Source organism: Grus americana, chromosome 1 (assembly GCF_028858705.1).
Source record: "Grus americana isolate bGruAme1 chromosome 1, bGruAme1.mat, whole genome shotgun sequence".
In the NCBI taxonomy this organism is placed as follows: Eukaryota; Metazoa; Chordata; class Aves; order Gruiformes; family Gruidae; genus Grus; species Grus americana.
In genome coordinates, this window is record NC_072852.1 from 205,394,628 (window position 1) to 205,417,046 (window position 22,419).

Consider the following 22,419-nt stretch of genomic DNA (forward strand, 5'->3'; position numbering starts at 1 on the left):
CTAATAAATGTTGTGTATGTATCTCATACATACACGAGAGATTTCTGCCTCTCCTAAACAGTGAATACAACTAAAAGCACTTCATTTTCAACTGTAAGTGGGTGTGTTATTACTGAGGTAAAGGGAACTGGGGCCAAACCCTAGGGACACAACAGCAATGAGGTAAGCTCAGAATAAGCAATGAGGGGACCAGTGGTATTTTATCTAGTTCTTAAACGAGAGGCCAAAATTTCTAGTCTACAGTTTGGACTGCAGAGATCTCTGTTCACCTGTATTTGAAAACATCAAGCTGTAACTATTACCAAGATTTCTGTCTCTCTCTACATAGAAAAGTCTTTACTGAGTTATAATCTAGACTTCAATACATCAAATTTCTCACATATATGTAATTTAGCATCTAAGCTCTTTTGCTAAACCCAGCACATCTGGCATTGGGTGACACCAAACTTCACCTTTTGGACATTCGGAGACGTGTGAGGGCGTTTGAATGGCTTGTATACAGCATTTCAGTACAAAGATTTGTGCATATATAGTTTTATGGAAAACATGATAACCTGAACATTTTCACTGACTATGTATACAGATAATTTTTCTGAGCAGCCATACACATCAAGAAAAATCAGGACTTTACTATGCAACATGCCGTCTTGCTTGAGAGGCCTAAGAATATGAGTCAACAAAAAGCCAAAGGAACTCTCATTGCTTTTTTTGTTCCCTTTTGTTTTTACAGGGGAGGAGATTGTGCTGAACTTGGCACAAGAAATCTGTGGCAGATTTCTTTTAGGCATTGCTGGCCAATGTTTATTGTTCCTCCTTTCCAATTGCCTGCTGTTCATCCAGGTCAGGCTCACAAAAGCTATTCAGAAACCTAGAAAATATTTTTAATCTAAATGATTAGGAGGAGGATCTAATTTTCATGGGGTTTGTAATTATCTTCCTGATGGCATGTTCATAGTTCTCAAAGAACCTAATTTCTCCTATAGTAAATGACATAATTGTTTGTACTTCAAATATGACCTTAAGCTCCACTTTTCTTGCAACCCGCACTGTTATTTTACAGGATGAAAACAAAATAACCCCTTTCCTGTTAGATACCAAAAGTGTCAAAATTGTTGCAGTGTCCAGAGAGGAACTTTTCATTTGGTTCTGATCGATTAAGACACAAAGTCGTGTTGCTCTAATAGTCATTGTTAGCTAATTAACTGGAAAGAGCTTCCTAAATAGGAAATGTTTTTTTTAGTTGAGACCTCTCATATAATGGTGCAAATACAAGTACCTCAATTTCCTCAATAAGAAAGATCAAACTAACACTAACGTTTCTTCTCCATTAGCAACAGCTATTAAAATACCCATTGTTTTAGACCCAACAGCAACAAATCATCCTTGTTATAAACTTACTGCAGTCCTAACCTCAAGAAAATTCTTGCTGTTCAACAATGTTTTACTATGTTGTTAAGAATACCAAACTGACAAGTCATTTTTATTTGAACATTATGCCACGCCCCATGATTGCAAAGCAAGAAGTCACTTGTGAATTTGTATCTAAGATCCTGAGACAGTAAGATATATAACATTAGGTATGACCATGCTTAATAATCTGAAATCATTCGCAACTATAAAGGTTATTTTTGTTATCAATTCGCACAAATTTTAATTTAGTCACCATTAATTAAAATATTACCAGCACACTTCTGTCTGAAATCTTAATAGCTACAGTTTGATGCAACATAATTCCTAATCCTGAGTTGAATTTAGAGGAACATTTTTTCTCCAGTTCATTTATTTTATCCTTTGTACTCTGTATATGAATCAGTTAACTCTTTCCTTTGTGTAATAGTTTCATAAATAATCAGGAGAAGCAAAACGATTAAACGAGTGCAGGAGAAGTGCAAGATGATACATGTCTAGAATCTTAAATTACTTTAGCTAATTAAAAAAAGTAACAACTTTATTTCCAGAAGATAATGTTTCTATAAACTAGTGGGAAAACTTAGCAATTAAAACTCCTTGAAAGAGGTTATCTTAACAGAGCTCAAAGTAGACTAAACTCAAAGCAAACTGTTTCACAGTGTAAGAGATCTTGTTCTACACCGAAGGCTGGAACCCATTTTTTTCCAAACCTTTCCCAGTTTTTGTCCTGAAATACTCCCCTGGGTTCAGCCCTTTTATCTTGTCAAAAGAACATCCCAGGATGTTTTCTCTATACTTTTTTTAGGCTAAATCTTTTGAACTTTTGTATAGTGTTTGATAGTGCCCTTGAGCCATGCTACAAGCCCTATAAAACACTCTCTAAAGGGTTATTGTATAGAAGCCCTCCATAAAACTTCCCGCCTACCTGTAGATTTTTGCTGAGAATTTTAGGGAGAAGGCCAGCAAACGATACTTGAGGAGGTCCGTGCTACTGCCTGGCTGGCAGTGGGTCATTATGAAATTGAAAATAAAAGACTTCCCACAATCTTTGCTTTTCTCTAATAAAAATACATCCTTCATGCGTTAAAATATCTCACTACAACTTTAGGGGAGAAACGTGTTTACTACAGAGTAATGGCTGTCCAGGGACATAGCCATTTTATTCGCCTTTCCCTGGAGCAGACCTTGCATACTTTGATGTCTCTGTCAGTGCTATCAGTCCCGGTGCACTGCTAGAGGTCAAACTTGATTTTGCCCAGACAGTCTGGCTCTGCTTGGAGAAAGTCTTATTTCAGGTTTGAGTTCTGTCCTGGAGCATTAGGAGGAGTTCCCACAGTTTCCACTCAGTCTTGCATAGTATTTATGGACTTGCACAATTCAAATATCACTCTCGAAAGCTTAAAAATGTAAGTTCATGATCTTGCAATATAATCCACATGAAAGAGGCAGCCTACAAGGCTGGAAACTCCAGAAAACCTGGCAGGATTAGGTCACAGCTGGGTAAGTATTTTCAGCTCCCATTACAATCCAGCTATGCTTTGTGTCTTCTAGAATTCAGCTCTATATGAATAAACACGTTAGAAAACAAAACTAGTAATGCAAGTAGGAAAAAAATGTGTGTTTTTCTGGAAGGGGAAAACTGACAGATCATAAACATTAGGGTTAATCTTTAAGCAAATCTTTGTAATGCTAATTATCAGTTAATTAACAACTATCAGCATTCTTCAGGGATGGAAATAGTCTATATCTGTGAAAGTGTTGATTTTGTTCTATATTTTTATGTATTATTTATTACTTTACTATCTTATATTGAACCTTTTATTGCTTAATTTCCACCATTGGGGAAATTATTATGACTTCTTCCAAACTTTTCTTAATGATGGGAAAGAGATCTTTAGATAACCCAGCAATGTTCAAACAACATATCCCAGAGTCTGAGCTGAATAAGCACATGCAGAACACACTCCATCACGGAAACGTAGAAATTAACATCCTTTGTACCTTGATAACTATACTTTCTATCATTATGTGAGGTTATTAATCACTTAGAATTAATCAACAGAATTAGGACAGACAAGATTCAGTTCACACAACTATGATGACATGGAAAAAAAAATTGAAGGGCAAGGCCTGCATTCAGTTCCATGCCAATATGTCTGCTCAGATACACTGACCTCTGCTGAGGTATAAACTAATTTGCTCTAATGGTATACAGTAGAAAGTATCCTCTGATGTCTGAAATTGTAGAGGTTCTCTATTTTTTCCTGGAAATTTCACCATAGCAAAGCCACTAGACAGAATGTACACAGAGATAAAATTCAGAATTACAGTAATAATGTTAAAGTTAACATCTTTTCAAGAAAAATAAAAAAGATTAAAAAAAAAGGAAGAAAAACTGGAGTGAAAATGTGTGAACTTGAAATAACTGCCTTATGTTATCAAGCATCAAATGCTTTACACTCCATAGGTTTCTATTTCCTAAATTTGAAGAGGCTTTCTGTTGTGTTTATTAGTCAAGATAATTTACCGCTCCCAATCAGCATCCAAGCCTGCAAAGATCCGTTTTAACAGCCCTGTTTATTATTTGTAAACAGTTATTAAATAATTCCTCAAAGTTTCTAATGCATTGTAAAGGCAGTTAATGAAATGATGCATATTTTTTTTTTCTGCTAAAACTTTTTATCTCCTCAGATAGAATTTTAGAGTGTTTTTATAACCCAGCTTGAAGTGAAATTGAATTGTATGAAATGACTGATTGTCAAGGACATCTGAACAAATGAGGTATTCATTTTATTCAGAATCCATTGAAGGATTTCTTGATGTTTTTATTTAATTTGCTTCATATGAAGGAGCTAAGTTCCCCTTTGAGACACATCATGAAAGAAATAAAAGATTAATAAAAGCCCAGGAAGTTCCTACATTCTTGCAGAGTTTGACAGAAAGCCTTAATATTATTGTTTCTCCTTCAGTGATAAATAGAGACCAATGTGGTCATAGGAGTGGTTTTCGTCACAAGCTGTCCAGTCCCCTGGTTATAGGTACTGTTTATACATCAAAATCCAAGAATGATGATAAATATATCAAGTAGAATATTTTTGAGTTAATCATACATATGTCCAGAGAATACAGGCTATATAATTTGTTTAGGTTTTTTTATGTAGTGCCATTTGTAAAAGCTGTTTAAAACCACAAGCTGTTCCTGTAGTTTCTGACAAATGTGCTGACTGAGTAGGATAATGTCAGTTGTGATGTCAACCATTAGAATTCAGAAAGCTGTATGATTTTTAAACTTAAGGGAATATTTGAAAAGTTGGAAGTGATTCAATTAATTTTATAATCAAAAAGCTTAAAAAGCCATATTCAAAATCATATAACAGAACTCAGCAAGTGTCAAGTAAATTTTCAAGTACTTGGATGTTTGTTTTAATACCATTTCTAATTTCTCACTTCCTTAATCCTCAGCTGTTTCTTTCTCCACAAATGATTCTAATTTTCTTTAACTCTAATGAGCATCTCTTTTCAGAAGCTATATTATCCCATATTTTTGACTATAATGTATATATATATTTTAAATTCTTTCATTGCCCTTTAATGTTTGTCAGTGGACAAGTCAATATATAAACTGAAGAAATTTCTATCAGAAAGTACAGTACCAGTAAGGGAATACTTTAACTGTGATCCCAGATAGTTTTTAAAAGGCCCATATTACTGCATTCTGTGGAGGAGGTAAAACAAGGCAGGTGTCCTTAATAATTATGATTTAGAATTTTCCTGAATATTTTTTCAAGGTAGGTTTCTGGAGACTGCAAGGTTAGGTAGAAAGTCTGGCTCTCTTCACTGAGGAACTTGGTCAGTCAGACAGAAAAGCAAGCAATTTCCTAAGAAATACTAAAGATCTCCATTGCAATAAAGGGGCTTTTCAGAACTCCCAACAGATAGAAATTAAGGCATGGAAGCCTGGTAGAAATTCATGCGTGTGAAAAAATGAATTGGGCAATTGTTGAGGAGCAGTTCATCTGTGTGCAAATGCCTGCCCGATACTCCAGCACAGTTCAGAAGGCTGGATTGTGACAGTTGTATGACAGCCAGCTGTGAAACACAAATTTGCTTGAGGCTGGTATATACTACCCACTTGACATTTAAGAAAATCTGCGCAGTTTTCCTTCACAGATTTTGTTTCATAGCTCGGTGATGTAGACCGCTGCATTTATCCTTATTTACTCTCTCCATTTCTTGTACTGTATTGTGTGCCTACGTACTGTAAGTACAATATGGATAATTAATCTGTTGGATATCTGCACAAAACTGGAACCCAATAAAAGCATGAAGAAATGTCATAAAGAAACAATAGAGAAAAATATGAATAATAAATATGACAATAAAAAATCTATCTTTTTTGTCAGAGTTCGAACTGATTAAAGAGACAGTCAGTGTTTGGGGGTTTTATATTTCAAAGGCTGATATTGAAAAGATCAGGTCTGATATGTTAATTCAGGAAAACTAAATACCTGAAACTCAATAATTAGCATAGGTACTAAAACAGCAAAAGAAAATAGGAATGGATACAATAAAACACGCAGCTTTTTGCTGCAGAGGCTGCTTGCTGTGCAGACAGAAATTTCAACTTGTTACTATGAATAAACTAACTTAATTCCATTCTCATCTGTGAATACATTTTTTAACTTACTCTGTTAAACTAAAAGTAATTTGTGTTTAATTCCAGCTTTTGTAATGCTTCTACAGCACAGGACTAGTCTTAGTTCTAGAAAAAACTATAAGCAAGACAAAAGCCTCAGAGTCTCTTTCTCTCTTTCTCTCTCTCTGATTTATGTAAGTATGGGTTCACATATGCTGCATTGCTGAAACGTATTTCTGAAGAACTAGAAAGCATCATTAAATGTGGGAGATCTTGGAAAAAAGGAAAATATAGGCACTTATGGAATCATTAATTATTATCCTCAAAATAACATTATTCTGACAGAAAACAAAAACAAAACCCAGTTATAATGTAATAAATATTAATCTTTTTGCTGCAAAAGAGCAAATAACACAGTTGCCTCTATAGGCAAATATTCCAACAGGATCAGAGTTACATAACATTTATATTGAAATGTCATACTGCTCCATGAGAAATATTATTGTAAGGTGTTTTCTTTTGATTTTTGGGAAAAAGTCCTAAGCCACTTTTTGTTAATAAGATTTAGGTACTTATTTACAGAAAACATACTGCAGTCATATGCCTTGACGAAATTAAAAACTACCTGGGTTACTATTACTGTAATCAAAGCTATTGTAGTGCTCTTGGTGGTACTGAACCAGTGCATTGAACTGGAGCCTGGAAGTGTAACAGCAGTACAGCAACAGGTAAAGTTTTAAGCAACACAATGTCTGTTGAGTTGTCTAGCCATGTGTGCCTTGTGTCACCGGAGCTGCAGGGATGTATCTTTCCTGGCACCCTGCCGCTGGTCTGTATGCCCTATGTGATATTTGCCGGTCCCCTGTGAACGTCTCCGATGCCTGAGGGTATCTCAGTGGGGCAGTGGCCACTTGCCTTGAGGCAACTGAACTGAGCCCTGAAGAAACAGACATTACTGAGAAAGGAGATTTGCTTCTTTGTGACAGAGCACCAGAATAGCAAAAAAGAGTAACTGTTCTAAACGAAATACATCAGGAGGTGTCAGATTGCACCTCAGCCTTCGGAGGTCTAAATATTCTCACAACTATTAGATGTTTTAAAAGAAACTGTCTCCTTGAACACCTTTCTTTTGCTGATTGCTGCAGTAAATGCATGCACGTATTGAGAAACAATAAAATCATGGTTCTTAAATTAACTGGAGTATTTTTGGCTTAGCATTTTTGCTTCCATGTGGTACCCAGAAATAATGCATTTCTTACCATCGTTTCTCAGTGTCAGAGGTGTAGGAGGACTCAAAACTCTGGCATTTGTCACTGTGTTTTTTACCAGGCATATATAGCTGCCAACATCAGATGTTTGCACCTTGGAGATGTAGAGATTGCCTGTCTCCTGAGAGATGAAGCGTCTGCTGTCTTCTGCCACAAATGATGGGAACTCATTAAATACCCAGCTATAGATGATCTCTGAAAAAGAAAAAAAAAAAAAACAGAAAAAATAAGGGAAAGCAATTATGGAAACAATATTGTGTAATCTCAATGGTTACACTCAATAAATATTCATTACCTTTATTTAAATAATCTATAAAAAGCTAAAGGCTTTTAAACTTTTTGTTTGTTTGTTTGTTTTACAACTGAAGAGAATACATTTTTTTCTCTCCTTGGAATTTTGGAAACAACATAAGCAATGAGTCAAGAAAATTAATTATTCAACAGATTCAGAAATCACCCATAAATACTAGATAATTCCCTTTTCTAATCTTTCAGGTCAAGTCAGAATTAATATATAAAGCATTCTTTTCTCTACGTCTTCAAAATGTCAATGAAAACTATAGCAAGATTTGGTGTCCTTCTATGACGGGGTTACAGTGTTGATGGATAAAGGAAGAGCAACTGACGTCGTCTACATGGACTTATGCAAAGCATTTGACGCTGTCCCGCATGACATCCTTGTCTCCTTGTCATCCTTGGAGAGACATGAATTTGACGGATGGATCACTCGGTGGATAAGGAATTGGCTGGACGGTCGCACTCAAAGAGTTGTGGTCAACAGCTTGATTGTGGAGACCAGGGACGAGTGGCGTTCCTCAGGGGTCAGTATTGGGACTGGCGATGTTTAACATCTTTGTTGGTGACACGGACAGTGGGATCGAGTGCACCCTCAGCAAGTTTGCCCACGACACCAAGCTGTGTGGTGTGGTTGACACGCTGGAGGGAAGGGATGCCATCCAGAGTGACCCTGACAGGCTTGAGAGGTGGGCCCATGCAAGCCTCATGAAGTTCAGTGCAAGGTGCTGCACGTGGGTCAGCACAATCCCAAGCACAACTACAGGCTGGGTGGAGAATGGATTGAGAGCAGCCCCGAGGAGAAGGACTTGGGGGTGTTGGTGGACGAGAAGCTCAACGTGAGCCGGCAAAGTGCGCTTGCAACCATATCCTGGGCTGCATCAAAAGAAGTGTGAGCAGCAGGTCGAGGGAGGTGATTCTGCCCCTCTACTCCACTCTTGTGAGACCCCACCTGGAGTACTGTGTCCAGCTCTGGGGGCCCCAGTACAGGAGAGACATGGAGCTGTTGGAGAGAGTCCAGAGGAGGCCACGAAGCTGATCAGAGGGCTGGAGCACCTCTCCTGTGAGGACAGGCTGAGAGAGTTAGGGTTGTTCAGCCTGGAGAAGAGAAGGCTTCAGGGAGATCTAATTGCGGCTTATCAGTACCTGGAGGGGCCTACAGGAAAGCTGGTGAGGGACTGTTTATGAGGGAGTGTAGTGACAGGACAAGGGGTAATGGCCTTAAGCTGAAGGAGGGTCGATTTAGATTAGACGTTAGGAAGAAATTCTTTACTGTGAGAGTGGTGAGGCACTGGAACAGGTTGCCCAGAGAGGTTGTGGAGGCCCCATCCCTGGAAGTGTTGAAGGCCAGGTTGGGTGGGGCTTTGGGCAACGTGGTCTAGTGGAGGGTGTCCCTGCCCATGGCAGGGGGATTGGAACGAGATGATCTTTGAGGTCCCTTCCAACCCAAACCATTCTATGATTGTAAGATGCATCCTATAGAGCTACAGATGACTTCTTCCATGTGTGTGTATAAACATTTTTTAATTCTGAACATCTGTTTTTAAAATCAGCAGATTCTAATAACTCTTCAACCTACCTTGCAGGTAATATTACCCCACTACACTTCTACCTTATCTGCTTCACTGAAGAATCTCAGAAATCTTCCTATAGGCAGCTTAAATCCTTATGATCAATGAATAATTCCTTAAACCAAAGCAAGTGCTTTTCCTCATAATCTGATGGATCAAAGACTAATCAAAGTGATTTTTCAAAAATTAAAGCCAGTGCCTTGCTTCTCATTTTTATCCCTCAAATCATTCTGTTCACCTGAAAAGTATATACTTTTCCCTTTAAACTCACAATAATTGTTTGAGAATAAAGATTATTTCCTATTATTCTGTATGAGATTATATTGTGATTTATTAAAAACCTAGATGTATTAATGTCTCTGCATTAGAAGTATCAGTAAAGTTAATGAGATTCTCATTTAGCAGGGAATGAGACTTTAAAGCCTTAACCTTATGTGTACTTTTTTATATGTTGTTCTCCTTTCAATCTTACCTTCCACTGTTTCATTTTGTCTTCACACTTTAAAAAAAATATTCTTCACTACTTAAACTGGCACATTAGCTGTAAGGCCATTTCTTCTGTAATCTCCCCCTGCCCCGTGATAGTCTTTAAAGAACTGACTCAAAATCAGAAAAGCCAAACCTAGTTCAGGTATATAAAAACCCTGCTACTGCTCCAATATGCAGACTGCTCCATTGGTATAGCAAGTTCCAAGTTTTTACACTCAAATTTCTTAGGTGACTACTCTCAGCTTCAACAGCGATATGAAGACAGTAATCGCATGCATGTCAGTCTGGTTCTATCATACTTTTATCCCCACTACAGTCAAAATGTTTTCTTGATATCAAGTTAGTTGGAAAAGGAAAGGGTCAATGGGGTGAGAGGAAACACCTCAAAATTAAAATTTTTCTGTGTGCTTTTCTTCTAATGATAGGAGAGGAACTGGTATAGCTGTTCATGGTACAAGAAGTATGAAATACATTAACATCCTAGCTAAATATATGCCATAGCCAGGTGTGCAGTTTGACTTTATCAGTATAGAAAGCATTGGAAATTCCAACTGATCTGTCCTTTCTATCCCTGTGTTATACCATTCCCTGACACAGTGGCCAGAAAGGAATAGAAAAGCACAATAACTAGTTTTTTAACCAAGACAAGCCAACAGTGCAAGCAGTGATGTAGAGATGCAGGTTGTTCTGGATTAATTTTGAAGAAGTTCAGTCCAGTTTTGAAGTCAGATGAAAATTTTCTCATGAAAAACTGATGGTATTGGTACAAAAGTGCTATATTAAAGGACTAAACATATTTACCTGACAGTAGGGGAAGACTTCTCCAAAATGGGGAATTAAGCTGCACACATTGACTTTTTGCTTAAAACCTTTTTCAGATCTAATTGTAATTCTGAGTGGTTACACAGGACCCTGAGGAATTCAGGGCTCACAGAGAACTCTCCGAGTGTTCAAAATTTCCTTCCTCTTCTGTTATGTTTCAGGCAAAATACTAATTAGCCCAAAATATTTCTCTCTGAAAATTTCATTGCCACATCATTTTGCCATGATGACTTATCTGGCAGAAATGATTCATGGCAGCATAAAATTCTACAACGTGATGATGAACATACAAGTTCAAGGAAAATGCATAGGCTTTAATTGAAGACACCTGTTACCAATTCAAATGGAAAGCAATCAGTCTCACTAATTGCTCTGGCTTAAAAGTAGTTCAAACCAAATGTAAAGTAGTCATCATTGTGGGTTCATTGGTAGTTCATGTAGAATAGAATTTCCATTTGTAGCTTAAAAACACACTCAGTTAATTATTCATTTATTAATTAGAACTACTCCTAAGGAATGGATTTCAGGCAATAAATTTATGTGCCTCTAAGGAAACAGAATACTTAGTCTACTGCTGAATCTGGGTGGGGGAGGAATGCTATCATTTTGCCACCTTCTAAATTATTTTTAGAAATAAAGAGAAAAAAGTAACAGAACTTCTGCCAAATCTAAACCTCAAATAATTTATGCTGTTAAGCTATGGTTAATGCTTCTATCTGTGCATACCTACAGCATCTGTATTCCAGCCAGGAGCCCAAACTCCAACGTACAGACAAAAGTGCTAACAGTTTACTTCTTGATCATTGTCAACCCACTGACATTGAAGGAATTACTCCTATTTTTCACTTCTAAAAAGCAAAACCCTGGGAATACACTTTCAAATACCTGAAGACTTTGCAGATCTGAATACTCAGATCTGAAATTGATCTGGAATTCTGAACCTTCTTTGCAGGTGAAAAGCCCCTTACACACTTTATGAAGTTTCTCGCCTATTTGACCTGGTTAATGAGTTCAGCAGATTCTTAAATATAATTTTGAGGGTTATGACCACACAGTATGCATAGGCTTCAGTGGAAATATCTCAGGGAAACACTGCGATTTCCAATGCATGCTATGCAGAACAGTCAGAAAAAAACACAGCTGGCTTGGGATCTGGGGACCCAGGAGTTTTTAGCTGACAGAAATAGATGGATGATCTTGCAGAAGTGATTTTACAAAAGAGTGTTAAGAGAATGTCTGCAATTATGGGAAAATGGGTGTACCTTGACATTGATCCATTGTACAAATGTCTCGCACTTCTAAATTTGCAGCCATAGTAGAGGATGAAACGTGCATTGATGTTCATATTCTGGGGCTCTGAATGTCCCGATTCGTATGCCAGCAAAATTAAAATTTAGGGTTCTTAAATCACAGAATTCTTAATGAAGGCTGTTCAAGTACAAAACCTGGGGTTTTGTTTTATCATTTTTGTTTTTTTCTTCTGGCAGTATCATGCATAAGAGAATACCCAGATGATTGCAGTGACATATAAAAATAACTAATAAAGAGAGAATGATGGAGAATCAACATTTAAAACATTGCTGTCTATCTATAGACAAGTTTGTCATCCATAGTACATGCACAGTAAAATAGTCTAAACCAATGGTGAATATAGTTACATGCCACAAGTCCCTCAGCAGTTCAGCACAGGAGCACGCTACAAGAAGAGGAGCTTTCATTTAAATATTATCTGAAATCCCACTCTTACAAAATGGTAAACTGCTGCTTGAACTTTTTGAATTTCAGAACAAGAAGCCTAAGACCACACAGATGACACTATACCTATGTGTACACAGCTCACTGCAGCTGTTAGTGAACTTTATGCCTATATTTTCCTATAATGGTTTAGGTTAAAAGATTTTAGAATCAGTGTCACCTGGCTAAGCACAAAGCACAAGTGTCATTGTACTAACTTCTTAATAGGACGCTAAACTCCAGAGATGCATCTCAAGCCTGACAGGTAAATAATGATAAGCTTCAAGAGATTTTGAAGCTGAAAGTCAGTGTTACTAAAATCTAAATAACCTAAACTAGAATTGTAAAATGAGGAAGTAAATATCCTAGATATGAACATGCTGAAGTCATCTCCTTTTGAGAAAAGACTGAGTAAATGGTTTCTCCATGTTCAATAGCGAGAAAAAGTGTAAGTGAAAATAGGAAACTGTGAATACTGCACTCTACAGAAGTTTAGAGTATTTTTACAGAATATATGCTGAGTTTATTTTTTATTTTTATGCCTATCTTTTTTATTTTTAATGTGACACCTATGCCAAACCCACAAAGATGATGCAAAGCCCTTCCTGGAAATTACAGTTGACTGCCAGCACAGAAGTAACTTTTATGTAGATACTATTCATCAATGCAAACAGAAACACAGAGTAAAAAGAGAGAAATTATGAATTACAAAGATAGTTGTAAATCGGTATTCTCCTGTGGCTTGGGCTGGAGGACTCTTCTGTTGGTAAATTCTGTTATATGCAAAGTCTTAGTCTGAAAATGCTTTAAGTTGTTTTGGTAATTGCGAAACTGGTATTTCATGTTATGACTGACCAGCCTTGTTTACCAAAAAAACTCCCCAAGTAGTTTTGTATCTGCTTTCTGAAGGTCATTTGGAAAGCCTTTTAAATGCCCAATTTGTTTCTGTGTTTTATTAAGTACTTTTTAGTGGGCTATGTAGGTGAAAATCTGGTCACTGAGTGATAAAGAAGTGAGAAGAGACCATCTATCTCCTGCCAAAAGGAATATATGGTGTGAAATTTTGTTTACTGTAATTTCTTAAATGATTTTCGTAGATCTATTTTCTCCATTTCACAACACTAATTCCTAAACTGTCACGACGTGTCGTACTTCCCATAATGGATGAAGCTGGAATACTGACATATCAGCATTTATGTTAGTGCTGTATTGTGCTTTTGGAGATACCATTCTGATGCAGAAAATGTCAGTAATATAGTAATGCAAAAGTCTTTCTGTCATTGTGGGTCAGTAAGAAATAACCCCTTAAGCATTGTAACGAGAGCTGTGCTGGAAGCATTCAGATAGCACCAAATATTCACTGCTGTGTTTGTTAGTGCCTGAATGTTTCCCAGATTTGTTTCAAGGCTTTTCTCCTGAGAAATTGCTTGTTTCATCCTTTTAACATGAGTTTTCTGGACAGCCTCTTCATCAGTCCTATGAGCAAAGTGGTATTTCGGGTGGCAAGTGAAGATGTAACAAGAAAGTCGCCATGCTAACTCATGTAAGGCCACCTAAAACTTAAATGTACGGTCCATACAATGGTTAAATATTGCATCTTCAAAGGCAAAACATGCAAATACACATCCCATAATTGCAATTCTGTGGAGTTATGGTGTTTATACAAGAAATAAATCTAGGTTTTGTCTTCGTTTTATGATGCAGTGGGAGATATAGGATTCTGTTTCTTCCAGTATCCTGTTGGGAAAATATATTTCTCTGTTTAGGATTTCCTCTGATTACTCCAGTTCCACAAGATGGCAGTACTTGATGAATAAATGGTACTGATGCCTGATGACAGCCAAAATCTGAGATAATCTGGGAGTTTTAGCAACTCTGAAGAAGTTGCTTTTTTTTTTTTTTAATCTAGTGATAAGAAAAGCAGCAAAAGTGCACTCCATATTACAGGCTGAATTTACTATACATAGCTATAAATCATGAAATTTGCATGATGGCTTTGCTTTACCATTCAGAAATATTCTGTTTAAACAAAAAAAAGTATCAGAAAAAATATATGCCTGAATCTCCCCTGCTGAAAATACAAAATCTTATTTAATCTCAAGCCCAGTTTTCAACTTTATCATCACATTTTCTGTGTACCAGCAACAGAATAAGGGTGCAATATGTGGCACTCTCTAATGATGGAGAACACATTCAGCGAGGAGGAAGGCTTCTTTTTAGCTAAGATGAATGATAACAATAGGTTGTTCCTCCAGCCTCCCACCACAACCAGATAAATAATTTTGGTGCATTTCTTTGTGATGCTGTGGCTTATTATCAGTGCTCATTAATCCTCCAAGAAAATATTTAATGAAGGTAATTTATTTGTTGCATTGTAATGCACCCACATAGAGCAAATAGATATTGTCGATTTATCAGCTAGCAATGAAATTGCTTCTTTTCTGCTCTGGGGGCTCTGTATCTACTGCTTACTTACCTGAAACACAATTCTACCAATCACATATTTGTCTTTGTTCAGATTTAATTACAGTGATAAATCTTCAAATATTTTCTTTCTTATAACCATTCACACGGCCAATAACTAAAAATATGGTAGAAAAGGTAAGTGTACTGTCAGAACTGACCTTGTACTGGAGGATACAAATATTGTATTGTTATTACCAGTGTGCACAGCCTGGTATAATCACATTTGTACATTTGACATATATGAAATTTAGCCAGTCACTGAAACATGTAAAGACCAATGAAATCTTTTTCTCATACATTTGCTTTTTAAAGAGACCACATAACATACAACAAAAATATGGCTTCTTGGAAAGGATGCTAGATTATTATGTATATTTGATTGTCACTGGCATGATTTTCATATTTAAAAAAAAAAAAATCTGTTCCATAAAGAATCAAAATATTGTGATCAAAAGGAACTCAAACCCACATGTTCTTCAGGCCCTTCTTTTGCCTTCAGGCAAGATCAGACATTCTCAGCCCAGTCTTTAAAAATGTCCAGTGAGTTATACTCCTAAATTTAGATCTTCAGAATAACCTATTTCATGGCTCAGTTAATAATTAGACACTTTCCCTTAATCTTTGTAATTCCTTTTTTTTTATATCGTTTATTACTTATTCAACTTACCATATTGAAAGTATTGAAAACACTGTATTGATGACCTATACTTTTACAGTTACAAAGGAAGACCATAATCCTTGTGTGTATAAGGCTTCTGTTTCTTAGGCTAGATCAAACAAATCTCTTCAACTTTTCCTTAGAAGTCATGTTTTTGAATTCTCTACTTAGTTTTATTGTTGTCATCTCTACTGCTTTTCTACATCCTATAATGTAGGACCCAAAGCTGGACATGGCATTCTATTTGAGACATTAACCCTACTGATAACTGGAATAATAGTCTCATGTACTCTATAGGTAGCAGTCGTCTTAGTATGTCCCAGAACTCAAGTATGCAATTTTCCATTCTACTAAGTATTCCATTTTCTGTAATAGCAGTATTTTTCTAAGGAAGAACGCTGTTTAATCACTTATTTTCCTTTATTCTATCTGTAAATTTGATCTTTGGTAAGTATAGTCTGCATTCTGCTGAATTTTGTGTTATTCGTTGCAAGCAATTTCTCCAATGTACTGATCCTTCTGGATTCTCATTCTGTGCTCTGCAGTGATTGTAACCTTATGCAGCTAGGAGTCATTCACAAATGCTAAATATGCCTTTCTTTCCACTAGGCCACTCACGCTTTCAAAGAAAAAAAATTAAATTTGATATGATTTGTTCTTGATAAATCTGTATTGGCTGTTTCTTAACGCCTCATTATCATCTCATTGCTTACAACTTCAGTGTTTAATATTGTGTCGCAGTAACTTTGTGGAACTCAAACTCAGCCTGACTATGGGCCTTCCTTTCTTTAAAAAAAAATAATAAAGAAATAAAAAAATTTCTTGTCATATTTTGAAATAATTTTTGAGATATCATATTCTCAGTAACGTTTTCATGTAAAGGAATGTTTAGACATGCTATAATTTCAGAATTTAAGGCCATTTTATCACTATGCATTGTTGTCTTATGTAAGTAAAGAAAATATGAAAATGATGTAAATTTATGGAAAAAAAAGCTGATGGTGGAAACGTAAATTTGTGGTTAGGACTGAAAAAAGATTTTCAAGGAAGAAAAACACTGGGAAGAGAAAACTCTGATTGCAAGTGAGACAAGCTACTAATAGGAAGTTTTTAAAATCTTTTGAAAGTAAATAAAAGAATTCTAACAACAGCTTTAGTTATCAATATTCCTCTGTTATTAGGTAGAAATAGAAATCAATACTTATGTAGAAAAATCCTGAATGCTCCATATAAATTGATGTTCTATATTTTATAACATACTAGGTAATGCAGATGTCACGGTATAATGCTATTTTCTATGAAAAGCAGAAAAAAAAGTGCATGGTAAAAGCAATGAATTTAAACAGTCTAAAGAAGTAATACCAGAGAACTTAATTCAGAATTTAACCATTAGCATTGCATCTCTTTTAATCAATACTACTGACTTGGTAGAACTACTGAAACATCTATGGCCAGCAGGACTAGGGAAGTGATTGTCCCCCTGTACTCGGCACTGGTGAGGTCACACGAGTACAGTGTTCAGTTTTGGGCTCCTCACTACAAGAGATTGAGGTGCTGGAGCGTGTCCAGAGAAGGGCAACAAAGCTGGTGAAGGGTCTAGAGCACAAGTCTTATAAGGAGCAGCTGAGGTAACTGGGGTTATTTAGCCTGGAGAAAAGGAGGCTGAGGGGAGACCTTATCGCTCTCTACAGCTACCTGAAAGGAGGTTGTAGCCAGGTGGGTGTTGGTCTCTTCTCCCAAGTAACAAGTGATAGGACAAGAGGAAATGGCCTCAAGTTGCACCAGGGGAGGTTTAGATTGGAAATTAGGAAAACTTTCTTCCTCGAAAGGGTTATCAATCATTGGACCAGGCTGCCCAGGGAAGTGGTTGAGTCACCATCCCTGGAGGTATTTAAAAGGCGTGTAGATGTGGTGCTTAGGGACATGTTTCAGTGGTTTGACTTGGCAGTGCTAGGTTAATGGTTGGACTCGAAGATCTTAAGAGTCTTTTCGAACCTAAATGATTCCATGATTCTATGATTAGTAATTTCCAAAGACAAGAATTAGAGATAATTTTGTTCCAGCATTAGAAAGGGTAATCAGGAAGATTCACAGCATTATAAGTTCATCAGCTTCAATCTTAGATGAACTAATTCAATGACTGATATGAGACTTGATTAATATCCAATTTAAAAAGTGAGATATAATTAAAAATATTGGAAGAAGATAAATCTAGTCAAACTAACTCAGTATATTTTTATTGTTCTTTTTATTGACAAAGACAGTAAAGTTTCTGTAATGTACCTAGAATTCATGTTTTTTTAAAGAACATGCTGATTAAAAAGAATTTGAATAACCTCAAAACTAACTTATTGTGCATTGAAAGGATTAAAAACTGGCTGCAAAGTGTGATCAAAAAGATCATTTCTGGAATTCTTTGTCCTCTACTGCTGAATATTTTAACAGTTAAAAGCAAAACTATGCAGCTGTAATCACTGATCTACAGGAGATATAAAACTTGGCAATGACAAATGTGCAGGACAAGTCACCGATAAACTCTGATTTGGATAGATTATTATTATTATAACCTTTTTATGATGGAAATGTGATGAACATACAGTAACACAAGTTGATTATTTCCTAATAATTTGAATGAATAAGGATTCTTTCATAATGACTGACTAACTATTGTACTCATATGAAAAGTGTGGCATTAGAAAATAATGAGGATATTGTTTAATGCTCAGGAAAACACATCACTGTATAGACCATTCATATGTGGAAATTATTTTCTCTGGCAAAACATTCAACAGAATTTAAAGTATTTTTTTTTTCTCCTTTTTTCTCTCTCACACTTTATATCTCTTTTGTTCTCTGATCATGTTATGATATTTTTCTCTACATTTTAATGGCACTGGTGTGATAGTTACTCCAGCATGGTCTACTTCTCACCTAAATCTGCTGCAGGCATCAGCACAATGAAAGGTCATAGTCCAGAGTACTGTTACCTGCACTGAACCCCAGAATCCTGCACCCAAGTGGGCTGCTGCGTTACACGGAATTTTCATTTTATGACTATTGCAATGATACCAATAGTTTAATGCATTTCAAAGGTGTAACTAGGACATTAATCAAAACAAAAAAAACCCAAAGTAATGATAGGATGATGATCATCCAAATTTGTGCAATATCGCTCTGTCGAGTGCAAGACTGACATTATCTCTTTTTCAGCTGAGATGCAAAATCTCTACATCCCTAGCTTTCCTCTACTCATCATTTAGTAACAGAAGCTCTGTTAAGCAGATTCTCTAATTTGGCTGAAAATACTCACTAGATCTCCACTTACCAGAGTATCAGTCTCTCAAGGAGTACATATGTATGTTTCAGTTTGGCTTTTTGTACTTCCAAGAAAGAGATCAACTTAAATTTGTCACTTTATCCCTCATTCACCTTGATTCCTAATGCCAGGAAGGATTAATAATAGAAGAAAGATTTATTCAACAAGATTTAATTTCAGGCTTCTGGGTGTAAAAATGAAAATAAAAGGCTACTGCAGTTCTAGTTTACACTTCAAAACACAATCTTTTTTAACAGCCTTCACCACTCTTTACAAGTAGTTGTTGTCATAGGAATTGTATTTGCAAAAACTGAGTACTCGGAGTCCATAGAGTCACTTTTGTATGGCTGAACATATTGAGCTTAAGATACACCCCACTGCCTCTCTGCTTTATATTCTCTTGGTGCTAGGTGTTTTAATATAACTTTAAAGGCTTTTGCTGGGTCTATCTGTAGGTCAGTGTTTGGTGAATTCCACCATGGCCATGTGTGTTGGGTTTGCGTGGCAAGGTTTTGGTAGCGGGGGGGGCTACAGGGGTGGCTTCTGTGAGAAGCTGCTAGAAGCTTCCCCTGTGTCTGACAGAGCCAATGCCAGCCGGCTCCAAGATGGATCCGCCCCTGGCCAAGGCCAAGCCAATCAGTGCCTCTGCGATAACATATTTAAGAAGAAGAAAAACACTTAGAGAGGGCTTTTGCAGCCAGAGAGAGGAGTGAGAAGATGTAAGAAACTCTGCAGACACCAAGGTCAGTGCAGATGGAGGGGGAGGAGGTGCTCCAGGCGCCGGAGCAGAGATCCCCCTGCAGCCCGTGGAGAAGACCATGGTGAAGCAGGCTGTCCCCCTGCAGCCCATGGAGGAAGGATGAGGGGGTGTAGAGATTCCACCTGCAGCCCGTGGAGGACCCCACGCCAGAGCAGGTGGAGACACCCGGAGGCTGTGGCCCGTGGGAAGCCCACGTTGGAGCAAGCTCCTGGCAGGACCTGTGGACCCATGGAGAGAGAAGCCCACGCCAGGGCAGGTTTGCTGGCAGGACTTGTGACCCCGTGGGGGACCCATGCTGGAGCAGTCTGCTCCTGAAGGTCTGCACCCCATGGAAGAGACCACGCTGGAGCAGTTCATGAAGGACTGTACCCTGTGGGAGAGACTCACGCTGGAGCAGTTCGTGAAGGACTTTCTCCTGTGAGAGGGACCCCACGCTGGAGCAGGGGAACGATGAGAGGATTCCTCCCCCTGAGGATGAAGAAGCGGCAGAAACAACATGCGATGAACTGACCGTAACCCCCACTCCCCATCCCCCTGTGCCGCTGAGGGCGGGAAGGTTGAAGCCGGGATTGAAGTCGAGCCCGGGAAGATGGGAGGGGTGGGGGGAGGTGTTTTAAGATTTGATTTTATTTCTCATTCCTCTACTCTGTTTTGCCTAGTAATAAATTAGATGAATTTCCTCTCTAAGTTCAGTCTGTTTTGCTCGTGACAACAATTAGTGAGTGATCTCTCCCTGTCCTTATCTCGACCCACAAGCTTTTCGTTATACCTTTTCTCCCCTGTTTAGTGAATGAGGGGAGTGAGAGAGCGGCTCTGGTGGGCACCTGGCCCCCAGCCAGGGTCAACCCATCACACCATGGCACAATATGATTGATGGACCTTTCTTGGGCCTGATCCTTTGCTTCTGAAGTATTTATTATCCTAAGATCTCAAATCAAGGGCAGTACCATTATCATCACTTTTACACGGAAAAGCTAAAGATGGAAGGAAGTAACTTCCCAGCAGTCATGAAGCAGGCCATAGTCAAAGTGAAATCTCCACTAATACATATTTTTTTAAAATTTCTAATATCCTTTCCTCTCCTCACCAGCTCTTTGTACATCTAGAAGAAATGCCAATGCACACACACAAAAAAGTTATAGTCAACAAATGCTTAGAAGCTCTGTAGATGAACATCGGAGATGGGTTGCTATCCCCTCATCCTCCCTCTGAATTTGATTTAAAAAAACCAAAACAACTTAGTAGTAAAGATCACATAATCCCCCAGATGCTCAAGGTCTAGTGCTCAGCTCCTTCTTGGTATATTTTCTAGGCTTAAATGTACCAAGGAATGGATCCTCCATTTACATCTTTCTGAACACAATGGAACATGTGAACATAAGCTAAAGAGAATAACATAAAACCAAATTTATAGTCCCCAAAAGACAATTTTTAAGTATTAAGAATGACAGTGACAGATTATTTTTTTCACCTTAATTAAAAAACAACCCAAAGTGCAGATGAAGAGGAAGATACATGTCACATTAGCAAACTGCCCTGGAATGCTGATAATGTTGTTCAACCATGTTGTACAAATAAATCACTACAAATAACCTCAGCAACAATCAATCATTTAAAATTTAACAATGTAGAAACTGTAACTCTTACCTGTTTCTACATACAGACAATACACTGTTGAGTCCCTATGCACATTGTTCTGCACTACTGGAAACCCAGTGAACTGCTTCCATCCATCTTCTACTTGTCACATAATTGTTATTTAGAGATAATACATAGCCTTCTGTTTTCTTACTTTCAGCCCAGGGCAGTGTCGCATGATTGTAATCTCTCCTCCTCAACCCCTTAGCAATAGCAGCCAAAGTGACACCTGATGTGTCACATCATATATACATATCACATGGAAAAAGAAGTTATTTGTCCAACTCTCCCTGTTTTGTTTTTTTTTCCTAAAAGAAATATCATTATTAAAGTAACACAACAGGCAATTCTACTCCCTCCTGTGCTGAGTACATGCATAGTTTTCAGAAGACTGATTATGTTTTTCAAATATTTCTTTTAGGCATGAAGTATGATGTAAAGTCACAAGATCTGGACTGTAAATCAGTGCAATTTTAGTCTTATATTCAAATTTTCTTTGTACATCATCCTCTGTTATCCTCTGTAAAATGGGTAGTGCTCCTTCCTTCTATCTTACATTTGGCAGAGCTGAAAATAGATTCTTCAGGATTGAAACTACATGGTAGTTTGCTAAACTCCTAAAGGATCTTGTGGTTCTGCAGGAAAAGCCAAACTGAGACAAATACTTCATTAGTACGAGCCATACCCTTCTTTCATTTCCCACTTCTTCTTCCTGAATTTTTTTCCCTGCAGTCTCCAACGGAAAACTTTCTTAATTATTGAAAGATGAAAATACCATGAAAATTAACGCTTCAATAAACCAATACATGAAGTGAAATTTTCCAGTTACCAATTCTCTGCTCTAGGGTAATAGCATCAACGCAACAGGAATTGTATTATCTGGCTAATGAAGTCATCAGCAATGATTTTAACAATATTGGAACATAGCATGAGAACAGAGGAGATAGAAGTGGGCAATCAAATTATCAGAATTAAGTGTGGTATTAATTATTACATTGTTAAAAAGATGGCATTGTGATCAAAAAGAAGTCACTTTTCCACTGTTATTGCTCTGGAGAACATATTTTGTTGTTAGAAGATAAAGGATGCACATGGGCTGCTGCACAGGGGTTTGTCTTTGGCTGTAATTATTCAGATTTTTTTCTTAATTCTATGATACTATGCTTATATCTATTCAGTCATCTTCTCTTTGAAAAATCCAAGCAACTGCCTTTAAAGTATTAATTGTAAAGTTATAACTACCTTCATAACAGTTACAATTGCATTGGGTAGGAAAAAAGAATATAAATATACCCAGATATGTATTTCTAAACAATTTCTAGTTTTCCCTTTTGAAAAAGTAAGATGAAAACTAGAT

At 37.2% G+C, this 22,419-nt stretch overlaps 1 protein-coding gene across 5 annotated transcripts in view; it reads right to left on the reverse strand.

Annotated features, from left to right (window-relative positions):
- The window catches only part of CNTN5 (contactin 5), a 753,708-nt gene that overhangs the window by 176,763 nt on the left and 554,526 nt on the right, over nt 1-22,419 (reverse strand). For all 5 annotated transcript variants that reach the window (XM_054805742.1, XM_054805482.1, XM_054805387.1 and 2 more), the window contains one exon: nt 7,306-7,509. In XM_054805742.1, the coding sequence (XP_054661717.1) occupies nt 7,306-7,509 (204 nt within the window). The remainder of the gene's footprint in view (nt 1-7,305; nt 7,510-22,419) is intronic.